Source organism: Rhinopithecus bieti, unplaced genomic scaffold (assembly GCF_001698545.2).
Source record: "Rhinopithecus bieti isolate Rb0 unplaced genomic scaffold, ASM169854v2 scaffold_495, whole genome shotgun sequence".
NCBI lineage: Eukaryota > Metazoa > Chordata > Mammalia > Primates > Cercopithecidae > Rhinopithecus > Rhinopithecus bieti.
Window position 1 is genome coordinate 972,111 of NW_016803120.1, and position 22,228 is coordinate 994,338.

The 22,228-nt window shown below is 44.7% G+C and overlaps 1 protein-coding gene and 2 pseudogenes across 1 annotated transcript in view; 1 reads left to right on the forward strand and 2 right to left on the reverse strand.

The window, feature by feature from the left end:
* Positions 1-16,747, reverse strand: part of LOC108517419 (stAR-related lipid transfer protein 9-like) — a 75,837-nt gene extending 59,090 nt beyond the window's left edge. Inside the window, exons 1-3 of the mRNA XM_017855358.1 lie at positions 16,648-16,747; positions 9,050-9,119; positions 6,508-6,624 (exon numbers count right to left, since the gene is read on the reverse strand). Coding sequence (XP_017710847.1) covers positions 6,508-6,624; positions 9,050-9,119; positions 16,648-16,694 — 234 coding nt within the window. The 5' untranslated portion in view covers positions 16,695-16,747. The remainder of the gene's footprint in view (positions 1-6,507; positions 6,625-9,049; positions 9,120-16,647) is intronic.
* LOC108520456 (eukaryotic translation initiation factor 4E-binding protein 2 pseudogene) lies at positions 10,956-11,296 on the forward strand (annotated as a pseudogene).
* A 3,194-nt stretch (positions 16,748-19,941) lies between the features above and the next one.
* Positions 19,942-20,733, reverse strand: LOC108520529 (myosin regulatory light chain 12B pseudogene; annotated as a pseudogene).
* Between the last annotated feature and the right edge of the window lie 1,495 nt (positions 20,734-22,228).

Here is a 22,228-nt window from a genome sequence, read left to right on the forward strand (position 1 = left end):
GAACAGATCACTGGTAGGCTAAGTGGTATTTTTTTTTTTTTTTGAGAGTCAGTGAGGTTTAGTGGAAATGACATAAAATTTAGAGTTAAACAGTCTTGAATTTGAATTCTTGCTCTACCACTTACTGGCAAGTCTTATAAACTTTCTGTGTCTCAGTTTCCTTATCTATAAAATGGAGTAAATAATATAGATCTAATAGAACGTGAATGAAGTGATAAACATGTACAATTGTATCTGGCTACCAATAGGCATTTAAAAACCAAAGCTGCCTCTCAGTAGAACTTGTAGTAGCTGACTTGTCCTCCAGTAGTCCCCAGCTGGTGACACCTGATCTATTTACTCAGGCATATCACCACTAAGGACCAGGAAGTGCCAAAGCACTAAGGAATTTTAACTTTGAACCTCTTTTGAGGCTGTAAAGTAATATAAAAAGACAGAGAATGATACAATGCTATGAAAAGACCACCATAAGGAAGTCCGGGTTTGTTCCAGCTTGAGCACTAACCCCTGTATAATGCCATAAGTTACACGGCCAGATCTGTCACATATGAGGGTTGGCCTAGATTAGTGCCTAATGTCCAGACTTTTTTTTTTTTTTTTTTTTAAGATGGAGTCTCGCTCTGTTGCCCTAGCTGGAATGCAGTGGTGCGATCTCGGCTCACTGCAACCACCACTTCCCGGGTTAAAGCAATTCTCCTGCCTCAGCAGCTCGAGTAGCTCGCATTACAGGCATGAGCCATCATGCCTGGCTATTTTTTGTATCTTCAGTAGAGACAGGGTTTCACTACGTTGGTCAGGCTGGTCTCGAACTCCTGACCTCAGGTGATCCACATGCCTCGGCCTCCCAAACTGCTAAGATTACAGGCGTGAGCAACCTAGCAGTGAGCAACTGCTAGGAAACAGCCTGGACATGTTTTTTTATTGGCACAATTGGGGGATTGCTACTGGTATTAAGTGAGTAGAGGCCGGGAATGCTGCTGAACATTATACAATGCACAGTACAGACCCCCACAACAAAGAATTATATGGTTAAAACGTCAATAGCGCTGAGGTCAACAAACTCTGGCCTAGATGACTAAGTTACCTTCAAACTCTAACATACTAAGAGGCTATGACAAGGCAGCACTGATACAGTTTGTATATCTGTCCCCTCCAAATCTCATGTTAAAATGTGACCCCCGCTGCTGGAGGTGGGGCCTGGTGAGAAGTGTTTGGGTCATGGGGACAGATCCCTCATGAGTGGCCTGGTCCCCTCCCCACAGTAATGAGTGTGTTCTCGCTCTGTTAGTTCACACTGGAGCTGTTTAAGAGAGTGGCCTCCCTCCCATCTCTCTTGTGTGCGCGTGCTCTCTTTCTCTCCCTCTCGCTGTGACATGACTGTCTCCTTTCCCTTCTGTTACAACTGGATGCTCTCTGAACCCTCAGCAACTGCAGATACTGGCACAATGCTTTCTTACAGCCTGCAGAATTGTGAGCCAATAAACCTCTTTTCTTTACAAATTACTAAGCCTCAGGTATTCCTTTATAACACCACAAAATAGACTAATACAAGCACCAACATTGACCAGGTGACGTTCTTATCAACATCTATCTCTGAATGGCTTCTTAAGAGGTTGCTCTAAATCCCCCTAAAGTCAGATATTTAGATACTCCCTCCATATCCACTAAGACAAATTAAGATATTTCCCTCAGATATTTTGATATCTGAAATCAGTGCCATATTTCTGAGCAGTCTTTCCTTTGTAACAAGAAGAAACCTAGGGATGAAAGACACACTGTACTCCAAGGACTTGGTCTCTCATCCTTTTCAGTCAGAATTCATGCTTCCAAAGCCATGAGATTCCTTTTGGGAGAGCAGATAATTTAAATAAATATGAATTAAGAAGGTCAGGTGTGGTGGCTCACACCTGTAATTCCCAGTACTTTGGGAGGCCAACATAGGCAGATTGCTTGAGCCCAGGAGTTCGAGACCAGCCTGAGCAACACAGTGAGACCACATCTCTACAAAAACTACAAAACTTAGCCGGGCATGGTGGCACACATCTGTAGTCCCAGCTACTCAGGAGGCTGAGGTGGGAGGATCACTTAAGTTCAGGAGGTTGAGGCTGCAGTGAGCTGTGACTGTGTCACCCTACTCTAGCCTGAGTGACAGAGTGAGACCCAATCTCAAAAAAAAAAAAAAAAAAAAAAAGAAGGTTAGAAGATGTGACATACAGAAAGTAAAGCTGAATCTTGGCCAGGTGCGGTGGCTCACACCTGTAATCCTAGCACTTTGGGAGGCCAAGGAAGGTGGATCACAAGGTCAGGAGTTCGAGACCAGCCCGGCCAACATGGTGAAACCCCGTCTTTACTAAAAATACAAAAATTAGCTGGGCGTGGTGGCAGGCGCCTGTAATCCCAGCTACTCAGGAGGCAGAGGCAGGAGACTCACTTGAAACCAGAAGGCAGAGGTTGCAGTGAGCCGTGATCACACCACTGCACTGCACTCCAGGCTAGGCAACAAGAATGAAACTCCATCTTAAAAAAAAAAAAAAAAAAAAAAAAAAAAAAAAAAAAAAAAGAATCTCAAATACATCATGCAAAGTGAAAGAAGCCAGATTCAAACAACTACATACTATTTGATTCCATTTATATGACATTCTGGAACTGATGAAACTGTAGGGACAGAAAACAGATCAGTAATTGCCAGGGGCTGAGGAAATAGCTATAAAAGAGCATGAAGCAATTTTTGGGATGATAGACTATTTTGTATATTGATTATAGTGTCAGTTACACACATGGAAGTATTACTGTACACTAAAAAGGTGAATTTGGACAAGCGTGGTGGCTCATGCCTATAACCACAACATTTTAGGAGGCCAACGCAGGAAGATTGCTTGAGTCCAGGAGTTCAACACCAGCCTGGACAATATAGCAAGACCCTATCTCTATTAAACATAATAATAATAAATAATTGCTTAAAAAAAAGGTAAATCTTTCACTATACCTAAATTATACTTCAATAGACTGACCCCTCCCCTCAAAATCTGATCACTAATGCTGTAGAGAGCTGGATGTGGTGGCTCACACCTATAATCCCAGCACTTTGGGAGGCCGAGGTGGATCACTTGAAGTCAGGAGTTTGAGACTAGCCTGGCCAATATGGTGAAACCCCGTCTCTACTAAAAATACAAAAATCAGTTGGGCATGGTGGCGCATGCTTGTAGTCCCAGCTACTCAGGAGGCTGAGGCACAAGAATCACTTGAACCCAGGAGGCAGAGGTTGCAGTGAGCCAAGATTGTGCCACTGCACTCCAGCCTGGGTGACTAAGACTCTGTACCCCACGCCCCTCCCCCCAAAAAAAAATGCTGTGGAGAGGATAAACTGGATTACATCCAAATTCTTTTCCACCCCAAGTCCTAAGATTGTATGGATTCCACCTTTCCTACCCATGGTGGCCTCAGAGCCATAGTGATTAGGGTTAAATCTGGGCTCCAATTTCTGTGTTAAAGCAAAGAGCCCCTCTGATTGTATCATGTAGATAAGAGTCCTGCCAGCATTCCGGGACCTCCGGCTCTACTCCAGCTTGTGACAGAGGTTCCCTTCCTTCTCTTTCCTATCCTAACTCCTCTTGGGACCGATGAGGGACTCAGACAATTAATAAACAAGCCAGAAGAAACCTCAGGAGACACTGGTTTTATCTCTCTGCACAGGCTTCCTGTCTGGATCTCATTTGATCTTTCCATTAAATTTCAAATCAGGCAAAAGAAAAATCATATTTATGAATTTCCCTCCTCTATGGCCTTTTGGGCTTTCACTCGATTTTTATACAGTCAAGGCATGTAAATGTAAAATACGGGCCTCACAACCAAACTCATACTCAAGCTTACTGATACTAATACACACATACACACACACACACACAAACATAAAATTTTAACACATTCACACACCCCCTTCAAGATGACTGATTCATCAAATGTTATACAAAATAGTCAATTATTCTTCCGTACAGAACAGACACACATATGCCATGGCCAGGGAGGTCTCAAACAGTTATCAGAATGCTCATACACTCTGCTAACGAAAAGGCCACTGTCTTCTATGCCACAAATATAGTCACAACTGTGGACTGTTATAGGAGTCCCATCTTTCTTACTGAAAGTCAGTTACTTTGCTGGTTCTTCTTGGAGGAGCTCAAGCAAATGGTTACAAACACTAGTAACCAGATGCCTCATACACACTTGAGTGCTGAGATAAAAAATCAAGGGCTGGCCTGGCGTGGTGACTCATGCCTGTAATCCTAGCACTTTGGGAAGCTGAGGTGGGCAGATCACCTGAGGTCAGGAGTTCGAGACCAGCCTGACCAACATGGAGAAACCTCGTCTCTACTAAAAATACAAAATTAGCCGGGCATGGTGGCACATGCCTGTAATCCCAGCTACTTGGGAGGCTGAGGCAGGAGAATCGCTTGAACCCAGAAGGCAGAAGTTGCAGTGAGCCGAGATGGTGCCATTGCACCCCAGGCTGGGCAACAAGAGCAAAACTCCATCCCCCTCCAAAAAAAATAATAAAAATAAATAAATAAATAAATAAATAAATAAATCAAGGGCCACAAGACAAGCCTAGACCTGCCCCTGTCCTCGTATTCAAAAGGACAGAGAAGACTCAGTGGAGGGCAGGTAATGTCCACACTGCCCTTTTCTACTGAGCATTAACAGCAAACATATTAGGACTACAAAGGTGAGATGCTTATATAACAGAAGAGGCCCACTGTGACAGCTAATCCCACAGTGGTCTAAGGTCATATTTCTGTGTGTTCCTTTCAGAAGGGAAGAATGGGGTAATTTAGAAATACTTAAATTTAGAAATATCTAAATCGGTGATTTAGAAATATTCAATCATCTTCAGAAGTCTACAATAGCAGAAAATCAGTACTATCTCCTCTGAGTCACTCGGACTTGATACTGTTGTTCCTTAGACATAACTATTAAAAGCTTTATAGCTGGGTGCAGTGACTCATGCCTATAATTCCAGCACTTTGGGAGGCTGAGGTGGGATAATTGCTTGAGCCAAGGAGTTCAAGACCAGCCTGGGCAACATGATGAAAACTTGTCTCTACAAAAAATACAAAAATTAGCTGGGCATGGGGGCACACACCTGTAGCCCCAGCTACTCAGGAGGCTATGGTGGGAAGATCACTTTCAGCCTAGAAGGCAGAGGCTGAAGTGAGCTGAGATTATGCCACTGCATTCCAGCCTGGGCAACAGAGTAAGATCATCTCCCCCACCCACTCCCCCCAAAAAAAAGTTTTACAAAAGACTGAAATACTTGTCAGAAAACATACTTTGGCTTTTTATTCAAAGTTATATAGAATCCTAGGCAATGATTATCCGGGTTCCCCCCAAAATATTTATTTTTCCAATAGTATTTCCCAAGGATATATTCCCATAGTCTTTTCTTTCATATGTGATACGATGATAATGAACCATGAAAGGCCAAGTAAATGGCTTTCCCAATTTTAGGTTTGGACTTTTGTAAAGTACCCTGATAGCTACTGGGGCAAGGGCTACTGTCTGTGGCCACCGAAGTGAATGAGGCAAGGCTTACTGGCCATGATGTGGACTGGGTACATGGCTTTTAACGGTGCTCAAACCAAAACAACACTGCTGCTTCAGAGAAACAGAGAGGTCCTGTAGACCCACTGGCCAGACCTCCTGCTGCCTTGGAAACTTGACAGAGAGCTAAGCAGAACCACAAGACATGTGACGGGTGACCAACAGGCTCAGATGGCAAAGCCTTGGCCGCTCAAACAGCAGATCGATAGATTCACCTGCCTCCTACCTACCTTGCTGGCTGGCTGACTAGCTGTCTAGCCCTTTCCCACTCTGCCTAGGAGGACAAGTACAAGCTTAAGGTTCAAAGAAGATACTAGCCTCTATAATTCCCTTGTGCTGCACATAATACACGGCCGTTCACCTATCATAGGAGCAGAACACTACCTGAACTAACTTATACCCCCTTGAATCGTGAGGAGGCTCAAACTTAAATGGACACTAGCCAACTTTGATGTCCTGGACAAGCAGTCTTTTCCCACCTTCTTTGTTCTTTCTGGAAGTGATAACTCTCACTACCATTTCTCAGACCAACACATCATGAGTTTCAGACCAAAGCATCATAAGAAACAGCTAGGCCTCAGATTTCATGTAAATTTCCCAATGAATATCCAGTTATGAAGAAATGAGGAAATACACAATAAGATTACATTTGAAATAAGCTTCTTTTGTTAATGTTACCATGAAAATGATTCCTTGAAAGGGCCACTGGTTTCTTGATGTATTGAAGTTTCTTCCTTTTGAAAATCTGTTAGTTAGTTTGACATTTTCTTAAAGTACCAATTAGAGTACTTCCAATCTGTACAACTGTGCTATGATAACCTTGAAAAGTATCTTTATAATAAACATCTTAAACATTATACACAAAAAAAGAACTGAAGAGAGTGAAAGAAAAATGATAAATGATATTACCACATCTTGAGATGCGTACTGGGGATCCTCTGGGTTGACTGACCAGTAGCAGTAATCAAAGCCAAATGCGATAACCTTCTCCCGGGAGTCCCCAAAGCCATCCGGTCGACTGTCCACCTAAAATCAAACATAGGATCCAGTGTCTTTTCTATCACAATATTAGAATCTGGCCAGTGGCACTCGATCACCCTCTACCATAGCTAGAGAGCCTTGGACTGGTCATGAGACTGTTTATATTATCTTCCTGAAAAAGAAAAGGTAAACTTTGTCTCTATCTTATTAGATACAAATAAAGCACAGAGAACTAAATTTGTCTGTCATCCTATCATATATCTGCCTACATAAGAACCAACTATATGAGACATGGTAAAGCTGGGGAGAGAAAGCCTCTCCCCCTCTGGGCATCTTATCACTACAGGTTGAATGTCCCTTCTTTGAAATGCCCGGGACCAGAAGCGTTTTGGATTTTTTTGGATTTCAGAGTTTTTTGGATTCCTGAATATTTATATATACATAATGAGATATCTGGGGGATGAATCCAAGTCTAAACATGAAATCCTTTTGTTTCATATAAACTTTATAAACATAGCTTGAAGATAAATTTATACAATATTTTTGTGCATAAAACAGTTTTGTGCATAAAATAATTTTGTGCATAAAACAGTTTTGGCTGCAACCCGTCACATGAAACCAGCTGTGAAACTTTCCACTCGTGGCGTCATGTCAGCATTCAAAAAGCTTCAGATTTTGAAGGATTTCAGATTTCAAATTTTCAAATTAAGATGCTCAACCTATATTCTTTCCTAAGTATTTCTGCAGAGGATATTGGAGTGTGTGAGTAGTGTGGCCATGGTGCCTGACAGGCTCAATCAACCTGGGGCTTTCACTGAGATTCCTGGAATATTCAACCTCCAATTAGACACCACATTGGACAGAAGAGCCAGAAGCAATCTACCTGCTCAAGGTAGATGAGAGTAGAGCCAGAGTTTGGCCTTGCACTGACCTCCAGGTACTGGAGAGAACGGCATTATTCACAAAAATGCCTTATCTTATACACTCTGGACGGGGAAAGACAACCCTGACACCAGCCATCACAAACGACAGAAGAATGAGGCTGCCAGAATGATTAAGAGATTCTACGTGGATAACTGACCTCAGGGAAGTAAGCAGCCAGGGAGGTGTGCAGAAGGCAGATTAAAGTTTGACTGATTCTTAGAAACAAAAACATGAGATCTTAGAACAAAGCAGCTGAAGTGATTAGGCAACAGAGATATAAATAAGAGACAGCAAAGAATAAAAAGTCCTTTGTCCCTGGGGAGCCCTGTTGAAAGTCTAGTAGGTCCCCATTGTTTTTTAGCACAGAACTACTGACAAGAGGAAACAGATCACATCACAGGAGTAACAAGAGAGCAGGCATGACTGTGAACACTGGGGTCCAAACAACTCTCACTTTTGCCAGTTTTCTCAGCTCTCAGGAATGCCGAGTGCCACCTGCAAGCTGACTATAGCAATAGTCACATGGTCAGCTTCCCCAGTCTCTCTCCACTCCTCAAGGCCCAGAAAGAAAGAAACCTCTCCATCTTCTGTTTGCCTAGTAAATGGAGGAACAGGATGGAGAAAGTTAGCCCTAAAGGAGACTGAGGGGTATGGAAGGAAGTTCCAAGTGTCTGTCCAGTTATGACTCAAAGTTCAGTCAGATCTGTGAAAGAGAATTTGTAACAAAACCCAGGTTAGTGACCGACTCCCTTCTGGGATCTGAAAGATGTTACTTGGATCTCAGTCTAGCTAAAATAAACCCTGCATTACCAGGTGCATACTAAAATCCCTAATAATGTCTCTAGATAAAGTGGTATCAACTGAAAAGATTAGGACACAGTTTAACTGGTGGTCAGGTGAGTTAAATAGAATATGGATTGCCTGCAGCATGATTTAACTATTGCCCCCAAAACATCCCGAGTTTACTTTCAAAATATCTACCAACTAATTTCCTAGACAGTTGCACCCTATTTGATAAAACTTAGGCTGCAGCAGCCAAATGCCCTGCACGTCTTTCTTGATTTTATTTATTTATTTTTATTTATTTTGAGACGCAGTCTCACTCTGTCGCCCAGGCTGGAGTTCAGTGGTGTGATCTCGGCTCACTGCAAGCTCCGCCTCCCGGGTTCACGCCATTCTCCTGCCTCAGCCTCCCGAGTAGCTGGGACTACAGGCATGCGCCACCACGCCTGGCTAATTTTTTGTATTTTTAGTAGAGACGGGGTTTCACCGTGTTAGCCAGGAAGGTCTTGATCTCCTGACCTCGTGATCTGCCCACCTCGGCCTCCCAAAGTGCTGGGATTACAGGTGTGAGCCACTGCACCTGGCCACCTTCTTGATTTCTTAATTTGCTTTATGATTGGCACAAGCTCTTCCCACCATTCCCCTTATATACCCTTCCCGCCCCAACTCTAAACACATTCACATATACACCTTCAGCCTGGAAGCCCCTGTAACAATATTAGCTCCTCAGTGGAAAGAAAATGAAAAATAATTTCAGGCTTACCTTTAAATTCCTGATTTTCGCCACTTTGCCATCAACTTCCACAATAATTCTTCCCCCTTCTTTGGTCTCCCTAGAAAAAAGACCCAAACTCAGAAGAAATGTTGCTTTTCTTTTTAAATCAAGAAAAAAGAAGCTGAAACCAGTGCTAGTGGGACAAAATATTTCCCTACTGCTGTACCCTTAAGAGAAGTGTCTGTCTCCATAAATGGCTATAAGTGTTGCGTCAAGCAATCCCCTAGCTGGCATGCTTCCCTGGATCTTTACAATTTGGCTCTGGAACAGCTCACATTCACATTTAGTACCTTCTACGTGTGAGGCACTGTATTAGGTGCACTACATATTGTTCTAAATCTTATGCTATCCTCCTACATACCCTCCTGACATAGTTTCCTAACATATCATTTTTACAGGCAGAGGACTAAAGCTGAGAGAAATTATGTAACTTGTCCAAGGTCACACAGCTATCAGTGGCAGAGCTAGGATTTAAACTCATATTTGTCTGACCACGAAGCCTAGGCTCTGAATTATACCTTAAAGTCAGGCTTAGAAACCCTAGAGAGTGCAGGGAGCAGTGGCTTGCACACATAATCCCAACTACTTGCAAGACTGAGAGGCAGAAGGACCGCTAGAGCCCAGGAGTTCAAGGGTGCAGCAAGCTATGATCACGATACTGCACCCTAACCTGAATGACAGAGCAAGATCTCATCTCTCAAAAGAAACTCGAGAGAGCATCCTTGGCCCAGCATATAACACAGCATCATCTCTCATTTTCCGTAGCATTTTGAGCATGGATATTGCCAAAAAAAAAAAAAAAAAAAAGTATTGGAATCCTCTCTGCTGGGACCCTGAGAATATATTTCTCAAATCCTTTCCTTATATCTTCTTAAATTAGAAGGAGGGTCAAGATCCTCAAGAATCTTCCTACGTTGCAGTTATGTGGTAACACTGCTAACAACTAAACAATCTCTACACTCACTTTAATGGGCTTAATCCAGATGACCCACACACCTGATGCCTATCTTTTTTCATAATATAAAAAGTCACAGCTAAAGTACTCATGACCAAAATGTTAACAGACGAGAATTAAATTAATTAGTACATCCTCCACTACAATGAAAGTTATCAATCAAATTACTCCTAGCCTAGAACCTGAAAGTTGAGACAATACCTTCAGTCTTATTTTTTATCCTTCCTCAGGCTTCCCAGGCTGTGACCTAGAGGACTAGGGGTAGGAGAAGCACAGTGAGACAGGGGTCTTTAGATTTAATTTTATTTATTGATTTATTTAGAGACAGGATCTCACTCTGTTGCTCAGGCTGGAGTGCAGTGGTGCAATCATAGCTCACTGCAGCCTCAATCTCCTGGGCGTAAGCATTTCTTCCACCTCAACTTCCCAAGTAGCCAGGATTACAAGCACGTGCCACCATGCCCAGCTAATTTTTATTTTTTTATTTTTTGTTGACAGAGATTGGTATTGAACTCCTGGGTTCAGGCGATTCTCCTGCCTCAGTCTCCCAAAGTGCTGGGATTACAGGCATAAGAAACAGTACCTGATCTCTTGTAAAACTTTCAAAAACCAGACAGCCAAGCACATGGGTCTGAGGAATAAAATTGTTGTATTGTTTTATCAAATGTTCATAAAAATCATTGAAGTAGTTATCCCTATTTTACAGACTTAAACAAAAACAAAAAAAGTTATATAGGCTTCCTGTCATCGTCGTCGCCGCCGCTGTTGCCGCTGAGGCCCGAAGATCGAGAGGCAGGGGTGTAGCGGTACCAGGGAATGAGAGGAAGCGAGCGAGGAGCGCGCAGAGCACGCTTTTCCGCCCGCCCGAGGGGCCGGAGCAGACCCGCCCGGCGCCGGCGCCTACCCGCCACACAAAGCCCAGAGCCCGCGCCCACAGCCATGTCCTCCTCCGCCGGCAGCGGCCACCAGCCCAGCCAGAGCCGCGCCTTCCCCACCCACACCGTGGCCATCAGCTACCTCATGACTACAGCACGACGCCCGAGGGGACGCTCTTCTCCACCACACTAGGAGGAACGCGAATCATTTATGATAGAAAGTTTCTGTTGGATCTTCGCAGTTCTCCCATGGCTAGGACCCCACCCTGCCATCTGCCCAATATCCCAGGAGTCACTAGCCCTGGCACCTTAATTGAAGACTCCAAAGTAGAAGTCAGTAATTTGAACAACCCTGACAGGAAACATGCAGTTGGGGGTGGTGCTCAGTTGGAGATGAACATGTGACTCTCCTGCAAGGATTAGAAGAAAAGCAGCAACAGGGACACCTGAATGCACCTGATTTGGCCAATAGGATCAACAGTGAAAAGACAGAAGAGGCAATACCAGCAGTCCCCATTACAGTCTCCACCTCCCACTTCTCTGGGTGCCAAAGATGATGGGAAGATAAGCTTCATCTGACCATTTCTTCTCCCTGTCTCCTGTTCCCCTTCCCAGTTAAACAAGTTAGATTGAAGGCCCCTGGTGTATTTTCTGTAGCGCTAAGGCATCCCTTAGAGAAAAAGTTAAACTCTGGCTTTCCTAGTTTTCTTTTTTTTTTTTTTTTTAGACGAAGTCTTGCCCTGTCGCCCAGGCTGGAGTGCAGTGGCATGATCTCGGCTCACGGCAACCTCTGCCTCCCCGGGTTCAAGCGATTCTCCTGCTTCAGCCTTCCGAGTAGCTGGGACTACAGGTGTGTGCCACCACACCGGGCTAACTTTTTGTATTTCTAGTAGAGACGGGGGTTTCACCATATTGGCCAGGCTGGTCTTGAACTCCTGACCTTGTGATCCGCCTGCCTCGGCCTCCCAAAGTGCTGTGATTACAGGCGTGAGCCACCGTGCCCGGCCTCCTAGGCTCTCCTTTAATGAGTCACCCTCATACCCTGCAATTTTGTCCCAAACCCAATATCAACCTACAACTGCCTAGCTTCTTGTTGTTGTGCTTGGGAAGAAATGGGGAAGTCTGAGGAAGGGATACAGAGGCTTGGTGGGCCTAACACCATTCATGTTCCTTACCCTCTGTCTCTCCTCCCTGTATCCCACCTATGGTTCAGTGTTGCAAGATTCTGGGCTTGGGTCTTTAAAACCAGCAGGGGGAAATGATAAAAGAGAGCTGCTTTTCCTTTTACCTTGAGGTATTTGTCCCTTGGGACAGAGCAGTTTGTGCAACTCTGGTAGCATTACCCTGTGACACTGTTTTGAGGTCCACTTCCCTTCTTTCCTCTGGGAGGAATGTCTTCTGTCTTTGGTATTACAGTTCATCTTCCCATTCTTTTACTTAGCACATTTGTGCAGTCATTTTTAACTCTGTACATCAGAAGAGAGCCCTTGGTAACCAGTCTTGCTCTTCTTCTGCCATTCCTCCCTGCTTGCATCTTGTTGCTGGCAGAGTCCTCTTGTACTTCAAGAAAGCAAAGTGATTTTGTCGGCTCCTAGAGCAGGTCCATACCAAGTAATAGAGGCACTTTGGCCTCCACTTGATGGGTAAGGCCTGATCATAGTATTCTGTCAGATAATGCCTAAGAATGACCTCTGAAGAACGTTGACCCATTTGAGTGCCCAGTCTCAGTAGTCATTTTTAAGTCCAGTTAGCATTGTGATAGTTGTTCTCAGATTGCAGTTCCTTATGTTTTGAGTTTGAAGTTGATTTTCAGAATGTTCTTAGAAAATAACTGCATTTTTTTTTCCTTTGTGGATCTGCTTTCTTTGGCTGCTGGGATAGATAAGCATGGGCTTAAAAAATGTGTTCCTCCCAGTTTTCTTGCCTTTCCTATCATACTCTGAATTTCCCTCCCTACCTCGCTCTCTGTCTTCCTCTCTCCTTCCTTTCCTTCCTTTCTCTCTACCTGGCCATTTTTCAAATTTACATCAAAGATACCTCAAGTGTTACCATCTGAGAATATCTGTCACTCCTCTTATCTGAGAAGTGACCTTTTATTTTTAAGATGACTACAGACCTATTTTTAAATATGTTTTCAGTACCATTTTGAACAGCAACTTTTAAATTAAACATCTTCCAGTGTTAGGAAGGTGAGAAATGTTCATAGGCGAGTCTGCTGTTCTATGTCACCATCTTTTGTCTCTCCTCATTCCCCAGGAGCTCTTTCCTTTCCCCTCCAGTTTTGGGTGTGCATGTTTGGAGTTTGTAGTGGGTGGTTTGTAAAACTGGACCATTCTGCCTTGTTATGGGTTGTTCGTGAAAGACTCATTCTTTTCTCTGACCCTTCAGCTTCTGCATTCACCCTCCTTCCCACCTACCTCTCCTGGGCCTATTGACAGGCATAATAATCCCAGGAGAATGACTCCCCTCATAGAAAGACTAAAGCATCCATCCCCTCATAGTTAAGTAGCCACTGGTGTCCTGGGAATTTCTGGTTGGATTTGGTGCCCTGAACTTTCTTAGAAATCAGATCCCAGGGTGAGAATAACAGGCCATTTGGCCACGAAAGAAACCTGTTTGTTTTCCTTTTGAACTATGAAAAGATCCTGTTTGTGAACACATTTTAGAAAGAAGAGAGGATGTCTGCAGAACTTTGTTCTGTTTTTTGCTACAAAAATGTGAATAGTTCAGAGTGAAAACCTTTTGTGATGGCTGTCTCTCAGGAATAAGCTGGATCGCCAATGTTTTGGGGATGCTTTGAGTCTCAAAAATTGATAATCAGAAAAGTATCTTTTGTTTGTTTAATGTATCCCTGTTCTGATTTTAATTAAACTCCAAATCTCATTTTACATATTCTTCGAAAACCTTTTTAAAAAAAAGCTATACAGTGGGTTAAGTTTTGAAGGGCAAATAGTCTTCTAGAGCCTACAGTATTGGCAGACCAGATGTGTTCTCACAATGGTTAATTGGGGGTAAACAAGGGGCAGCAACTTCATAATGAGGTATTGAATTTCTGATTATGGGAAACTGTGAGGTAGAGGGGAGGACATCAAAACCATTTCCTATGCAGCAGTATCATTTTATTGAGGGTCAGGCTGGGTGTGGTGGCTCATGCCTGTAATCTTAGCACTTTGGGAGGCCGTGGCGGGTGTATCACCTGAGGTCAGGAGTTTGAGACCAGCCTGGCCAACATGGTGAAACCCTCTCTCTACTAAAAATACAAAACTTAGCTAGGCATGGTGGCAGACGCCTGTAATCCCAGTTACTCAGGAGGCTGGGACAGGAGAATTGCTTGAACCCAGGAGGCGGAGGTTCCAGTGAGCTGAGATCGTGCCACTGCACTCCAGCCTGGGTGACAGAGTGAGACTTCATCTCCAAAAAAAAAAAAAAGAAAACAAAATTGAGGGTCAACTCTAGTCCTACTGAATAAATGCGCACTTGAGACACAAGTGCAACTTTTCTGTAATCTCAGAAAGAGCAGTAGGTCTAATGAATCAAATCTTGGCTCTAACTACTTTTAGAACTTAAGCCAAACCATTCTGTCATCTGGAAAAACAAAAAATAGCAGCTTGGGTCAGATTGTCTGTAAGATTTCTTCCCGAGCACATCAGATCCAATGACTCTGTCAACTGAGTGTGTGCCAATGACTTATTTGAAGGTTGAACAAACCACATAATCACCATATTCCCCACATTCAGATAAGCCTCAGTGAAGACCGTATAACACACCCTGAAGAATAGCTGCTATCTCTGCAGGATTCTGTGAGAAGAGGGAAGTGATCCAGACCTCTTGGCTAGGGCCACACTGGGTTTATCTGTATCTGCTCCTGAATCTTCAGCCTGCTACAATCTGTTCACACCTGGGTATCTACAGTCTTGACATCCTACCACTTGCTGCTCAAGGCTCTTAACTTGAGCTAAAGTAAATAAATTGTGCTTTTCTTTTCACTTCACTTTTGTTTGATATGTTATTTTCTACTGCGGCTGCAAGTAAACCAATTTCAGCATCATTTTCTTAATCTAATTCATGCTATTATAAATTCCTAGTGTTACAGCTGGGCGCGGTGGCTCACACCTGTAATCTCAGCACTTTGGGAGGCCTCAGGTGGGCGGATCACGAGGTCAGGAGATTGAGACCATCCTGCCTAACACGGTGAAACCCCATCTCTACTAAAAATACAAAAAATTAGCAGGGCGTGGTGGCAGGCGCCTATAGTCCTAGCTACTCAGGAGGCTGAGGCAGGAGAATGGTGTGAACCCGGGAGGCGGAGCTTGCAGTGAGTTGAGATCGCGCCACTGTACTCTAGCCTGGGCAATAGAGCGAGACTCTGTCTCAAAAAAATAAAATAAATTAAAAAATAAATTCCTAGTGTCCAAGGAACTGAGAAGTTACTGTTAGGAGTGGTCAATATTGTTATCTTGAGAACCCTAAAAGAACAGTTTTACAAATACAGAATATACCTGAGGCTACTTCTAGAGTAGCATCTGCGCATATGAAAAATCCCCCAGCCCTGAGCTACCACATCCAGTTATGAAGAAGCCAGGTGTCCCGAGCCATTTACCAATCAAAACGCAGCAGTTCAGGCATCTGCTTTCCCTCTTTCCTCAGTGTACCTCTTTTGCCCTCTTCCTATTCTCTTTTTGTTTCTTTCCATTTCATTGTTCTTCTCATTAGTCTATTACAAGACTTTTCAAAGCCAATCATTTCTATATGAGGACGAACATAATCCTCACTAGTACCAAATTTTATTATGGGAGACAATGCCTTTCTTGATCCTTCTGCCCAATTATCAAACTATCTTATGTCCTAGAGATTTTTAAACTTGCCAAATACTTCCAACATGTGCCTTCTGGTCCCCAAAGGACACTGCCAGATTTACCTCCCACCACTCCTCTCCACACTAACCACCCCTTCCCCACCAAAACTTAACCTCTAGTTAGTCCCTCACAGTCTAAGTCCTTTGCTCTTGGCGGTCTTACTACATAGAAGGCTCTTTACACTCTCTCCACCTGTCAACAAACTCTAATCGATCTTTAAAAAACACTTCATCTGGTGACAAAGAGAAAAAAGTTCGTGACTGCACACTGCATGTCTCAAGGGCTGAGATGAGAGGTGCAGGACCAAAATAAGCCACGAGGAAACGGGCACTGAGGGCTCTGACAGAAGGAAGGGGTTGGAACAACTTCCCCTACTTAACAGTTCCGTCCTGGATTAAGTCAGCTGTCGAGCATAGAAAGAAACCGCGACCTGTGTGGGCCTCAATTACGCCCTCACGTTCTGCTTTCCCCCCATCTTCGCAGAGAAACCCATGCGCACCCAGGAATACACAACATTCAGCCTCAGTCCTCATGTGTACACCCAAGCCCCCCAAAAGAGAGAGGAGAATGCTCATCCCTCTCCCAGCCTTTCTCAAAGGCCCAACCCGATGCCGCAAGCCTCGAGCCGCCGTCCCTCGAAACTCCTGCTGGCAGGACGCCAGCGACGCTCACCCGGGGCAGCCCTCCGGCGGCCGTGCGAGAACCGCTATCCCCAGGACACAACGCGAAAGCTCGACTGAGGTCCCGTCCCGACAGGCTTCCGTGGGTTCCGGACCCCGACACCCCGGGTCACTTTGTCACCGGTTTCTGCGCGCCAGAATCTCTGAAGCGGGAGACGCTGACCTCCAGCTCTTCTCAGCTCCTGTGAAGCCTCAGGCGCCCCCTCCCGCCCAGACTCACCTCTTGCTGAGCGGCCGGACCCGCACGGCGACCCGCACGTTCGCCATCCGTCTGCCACAAACCAAGTCCAGCAAGTCAGCTCTGCGGCAGCATCCCAGGCCCCCGCCCTACGCCCAGACACAGCCCCAACCCAGCCCCGCCCGCCCCACGCGCCTCTGGGGACGCCCCCGCGCGGAGGGGAGCTGCCGCCCGAGCGGGGCGGTGCCTGCCTAGCTTCGGCCAATCCTGAGCCCGGTGGGCGGGAGGACTCCGGGCCCCGCCTCCCCTCAATCCTCCTTAAAGGCCCCCGACTCGCCCCCGCCCAAACACGCGCCGCAGCAGGAGCAGGCGAGTTCATTGCGAAACTCTGCCATTCCTTAGCCTGGTGGGCGGAAGGATGCCAGGGCTGGCCCCGCCTTGCTCCACCCGAAGCTTCCCGGGTCGCCCCTGCGCAAGCACGCGCTGCATCCCGAGCCGCGTGGTGCCGGCCTAGCCTTGGCTAGTCGGTGGGCGGGAGGACGCCCGGGCTCGCCCCGCCTCGCTTCGATCCACAGCCTCCTGGGACGCCCCCACCCTTGCGCGTGCCGCGCCGGGCCCATCAGTGGCGGCCCAGCTTCAGCCAATCCTGAACGGAGTGGGCCGCGAGGACGCAGTTCCAAGTCTGTTGTTCCCGGCTCCGCTTATCCAGAAATGGTTTTTGGTCTTTGACTCGGTGTCCGTGCTATGTAAAGTCAAGTAAATCAATTAAGTTTTGTTCCGAAAGTTTGCAAGGTAATTTGCTAAATACTTTTATTCTCTGCGTTCGCTTGAACTGTCAATTATGTGGTTAAATTTTCGAGGCAGGCTGGGTGCGGTGGCTCACGCCTGTAATCCCAGCACTTTGGGAGGCTGAGGCCAGGTCACCTAAGGTCAGGACTTCGAGATCAGCCTGACCAACATAGTGAAACCCCGTTTCTACTGAAAATACAAAAATTAGCCGGCGTGTTGTCGAGCGCCTGTAATTCCAGCTACTTGGGAGGCTGAGGCAGGAGAATCACTTCAACCCGGGAGGCGGAGGCTGCAGTGAGCCCAGATCACGCCACTGAACTTCAGCGTGGGCGACAGAGCGGAACCCCGTCTAAAAAAAAATAAAATAACAGAAGGCAATCTCTTACTGGCAAGGTATTTCCTGACATCAGGGACAAAGCAGAGAGGGAACCAATCCAGAAAAAGGATTATTGTCCAGGTCTTCTTGTACAACCGGAAGACAGGTGGCTGGTGTTTATCTTTTCCCTTCAGGGCTTGAGGGTTAGCAGCTGCATAGATAAGGGCAGTGCTGATCATAAACCCAACTGCATTTGCACAAAATATTAGCCTATCTCTTCCTGACTTAAATCCTGGTGCTTGCTTCTCTTCCTTACTGATAAATGTCCTTGTGGCATTTGTTTTTCCAGAATAGGGCACTTGCATATGCACCAAAAAACATGTTCAGGCAGATACCCTTTCTTCTCAATCATTTCCTTAATGGTGTCTAGGAACTCATTTAATCCCACTTGGTCAGCAGAAGCTGCTTCTCCTGTTATATTGATATATTTTAAACCAAACCTTTCCAAATTTATCAAACCGTCCTTTACTGGCATAAAATTGTTTAGCTTTAGATGCTTCACCTTCCTTTTGCTTCAAGTTGTCATATAATTACTTTGCTTGTTCTCAAATCATATTAGAATATATAGGTATGCTTTCTTCTTTTTTCTTTTTCTTTTCTTTTTTTTTTTTTTTTTTTGAGATGGAGTCTCACTCTGTCGCCCAGGCTGGAGTGCAGTGGTGCGATCTCGGCTCACTGCAACCTTCAACTCCCTGCTTCAATCAATTCCCCTGCCTCGGCCTCCCGAGTAGCTGGGATTACAGGCATGTGCCACCACGCCTGGCTAATTTTTTTGTATTTTTAGTAGAGACAGGGTTTCGCCATGTTGGCCAGATTGGTCTCAAACTCCTGACTTAAGGCAATCCGACCACCTCTGCCTCCCAAAGTGTTGGGATTACAGACATGAGCCACCGCACTAGCCAGGTATGTTTTCCTTACAGCAATCCTGTACCCACATAAAAGGTGCATTTTGTTTTGTTGTTGTTGTTGTTGTTGGTTTTTTTGAGAGAGTCTTGCTCTGTCACCCAGGCTGGGGTGCAGTGGCATAATCTCAGCTCACTACAACCTCTGGCTCCTGGGTTCAAGCGATTCTTCTGCCTCAGTCTCCCGAGTAGCTGGGATTACAGGTGTGCACCACCACGCCCGGCTAATTTTTGTATTTTCAGTAGAGACAGGGTTTCACCATGTTGGCCAGGCTGGTCTCAAACTCCTGACCTCAGGTGATCTGCCCACTCCCAAAATGCTGGGATTACAGGTGTGAGTCACTGCACCCGGCCAAAAACTGCATTTTCAATATGAGATAAAAAGGTATTTCAGGACCAGGCATGGTGGCTCACGGCATGGTAATCTCAGCACTTTGGGAGGCCAAGGTAGGAGTATTGCTTCAGCCTAGTAGTTTGAGACCAGCCTAGGCAAAATCATGAGACCTCATTTCTACAAAATTAAAAAATAAAATAAACTATAAAAAAAGTATTTCACAAAAAGTGCAAGATTTTTGTGCCTGCTGGTGTAGCTGTGGTCATGGTTGCACAATTTTTTAAAATTTTACAATGGGCCTTACAATGGATTCATTTATCTTGAAATGGTAGGCAACCACAGCTGCAGATCTATAGTACATAACAAGCAATTCAACTTTTTCTTATAATGTCATGACATTTCTCTGCTTCTTGAGAGCACTTCCAGCATCACTAGTGGCACTTTGTACTGGTCCCCTGATGTTGTTCAAGGCTTATAGTATTGCACTGAATATGGTGAAAACACTCAAGAACCTCAAGAGATAACTTTTGATTGTGATACACAGTTGACTGAAGAGAGGAACTGCTCTGATGATTAGCATCACAGATTTTTAAGCAGATACTGGCAACACTTACTAAAACAGGAGGCAGTTACAAAATTGCAGTAGTACAGTACGTACTAGTTTACAGAGTTACGTTTTTTTGGGGGGGCTTTCACATTTGTTGATTTTTATTGGCGACCTCTTTTTCAATACAATTTATGCCCTCATCCCCATTTCCAGTCTGATTATACAAGTGCTAAGTGGCAGAAAGGTCTGGAATAAATACATAAAAAAAAAAAAAAAGGCAAAGCTATGAAACTAAGTTGCATGCAACAGATTCTATGAAGGTGGGGGAAGTGTGTGAGAAATAAAACAGTAAGACAATGTAATTGGAAAGTTTCAGCTAAAGTTCTTTTCAGTCATCTTTGTCTTTTACTCCGTGTTTCAGGATGCTTGTGAACTCAACGTAATTGAAATTCCCCTTTTTGTCAATAGGTGCTTCTCTGTACAGCTCATCCACCTCCTCATCTGTAAACTGATCCCCCATGGTTATCAGCAGCTCTTTCAGGTAATCTTCCTGAATGGTGCCTGTTCTTCATCAAAGCAAGCAAAAGTATTTCTGATGACATCTTCAGGATCTGTGCCATTTAACTTCTCACCAAACATGGTGAGGAACGTGGTGAAATTAATGGGCCCTGGTGCCTCATTCATCATGGCATCAAGGTATGCATCAGTGGGATTCTTCCCTAGAGAAGCAATCTAACATATCATGCAAATCTTCCTTATTGATGAAACCATCTCTGTTCTGATCAATTGTGAAGGCCTCTTTGAACTCCTGAATCTGTGACTGCTCAAACATGGCAAACACATTGGATGTCGCACACTGAGGGCGCTTCTTGGTGGTCTTGGTCTATGCCTTTTTGCTCGACATGGTGGTTGTTTAATTCTGGCGCCAAACCCCAGAACCGGGGCCACTCTGTGCAAGATGGTGAGTGACAGCGAAGAGCGTGGGGCTGTGGCTGAACAGTGGCAGCGATGGAGTTATGATTTAATATTGCATTTTAAATTTGCTTACATGTACAGTCTATGTTTTCATAAAATTTAACTTTTAATAGATTTGTGTATTTTGGAGTAGTAAATGATGGACTAGTATCTACATATATCTTTTGCATTCAAGATATCTGTAGGCCACACACTTCATCTATGAACTTTTCTTTTTTTTGTTTTTGAGACAGTTTTGCTTTTGTTGCCCAGGCTGGAGTGCAATGGCATCACCTTAGCTCATTGCAACCTCCACCTCCTGGGTTCAAGCAATTCTCCTGCCTCAGCCTCCCAAGTAGCTGGGATTACAGGCACGTGCCACCATTCCTGGCTAATTTTGTAATTTTCCTAGAGACGGGGTTTCTCCATGTTGGTCAGGCTGGTCTCGAACTCTCAACCTAAAGTGATCACCTGCCCGCCTTGGCCTCCCAAAGTGCTGGGATTACAGGCATGAGCCACTATGCCTGGCCTGTGAATTTTTCAAGTTGGCACAAAGCTCCAAACAAATTTCCAATATATTTATTGAAAAAAAACAATTGTGGCCCCACACAGTGGCTCACTCCTGTAACCCCAGCACTTTGGGAGGCCGAGGTGCGTGGATCACGAGGTCGAGAGATCGAGACCATCCTGGCTAACATGGTGAAATCTTGTCGCTACTAAAAATACAAAAATTAGCCAGACATGATGGTGTGCACCTATAATCCCAGTTACTCGGGAGGCTGAGGCAGGAGAACTGCTTGAACCCAGGAGGCAGAGGTTGCAGTGAGCTGAGATCATACCACTGCACTCTAGCCTGGTGACAATGAGAGTCTTATCTCAAAAAAAATAAATAAAATAAAAAATTGCATATACCTGTGCACTTCAAACTTATGTTGTTCAAGGGTCTAATGCATAATTTTTCAGTAAACTCAATTAGTGGATTCCCCAAATTGTGGGATAAACCTTTTATGTAAATTCATGTGTTTTATAGATATGTGAAGAAATCCCACAATACACTAATTACAGCCTTATTAAAATCGCAACTCTATTATAGATTTTGCATGTCAAGAAATCCTCAGACTATGTTCCTGACTTCACTGAGGGTTTCAGAGGATAAATCAGGGGTCAGACTGGTAGAGTCACATAGAGAAAGAAAGAAAATAAGAAAAATGCTAGGAAAACCAGGCAGCATCTCAATTATTCCAGAATGGTCTTCACAAACTGGCATCACTACTATGCTGGTAATAAATTTGCAAATATCACACACCTCTTCTAGTGTAAGTAGAAAACAGACATTTAGGCTAGGTGCAAGGGGCTCACACCTGTGATCCCAGCACTTTGGGAGGCCAAGATTGTTTGAACCCAGGAGTTCAAGACCAGCCTGGGCAACACGACAAGACCTCATCTCTACAAAAAAAATTTAAAAATTAGCTGGGTGTGGTGGGGCACAGTTGTAGTCCCAGCTACTTGGGAGGCTGAGGTGGGAGGATCCATTGAGTCCAGGAGGTTGAGAGTGCAGTGAGCTGTGATTGTGCCACTGCACTCCGGCCTGGGTGAGAGCAAGACAATCTCAAAAAAAAAAAAAAAGAGTTACCATGGGGCCTCAGGATTTTTCAAGGGAATTACTGAAACCGAGGTATGTGTATGTCTGTGTGTGAGGGTACTAGGAGTGACACCCCAGG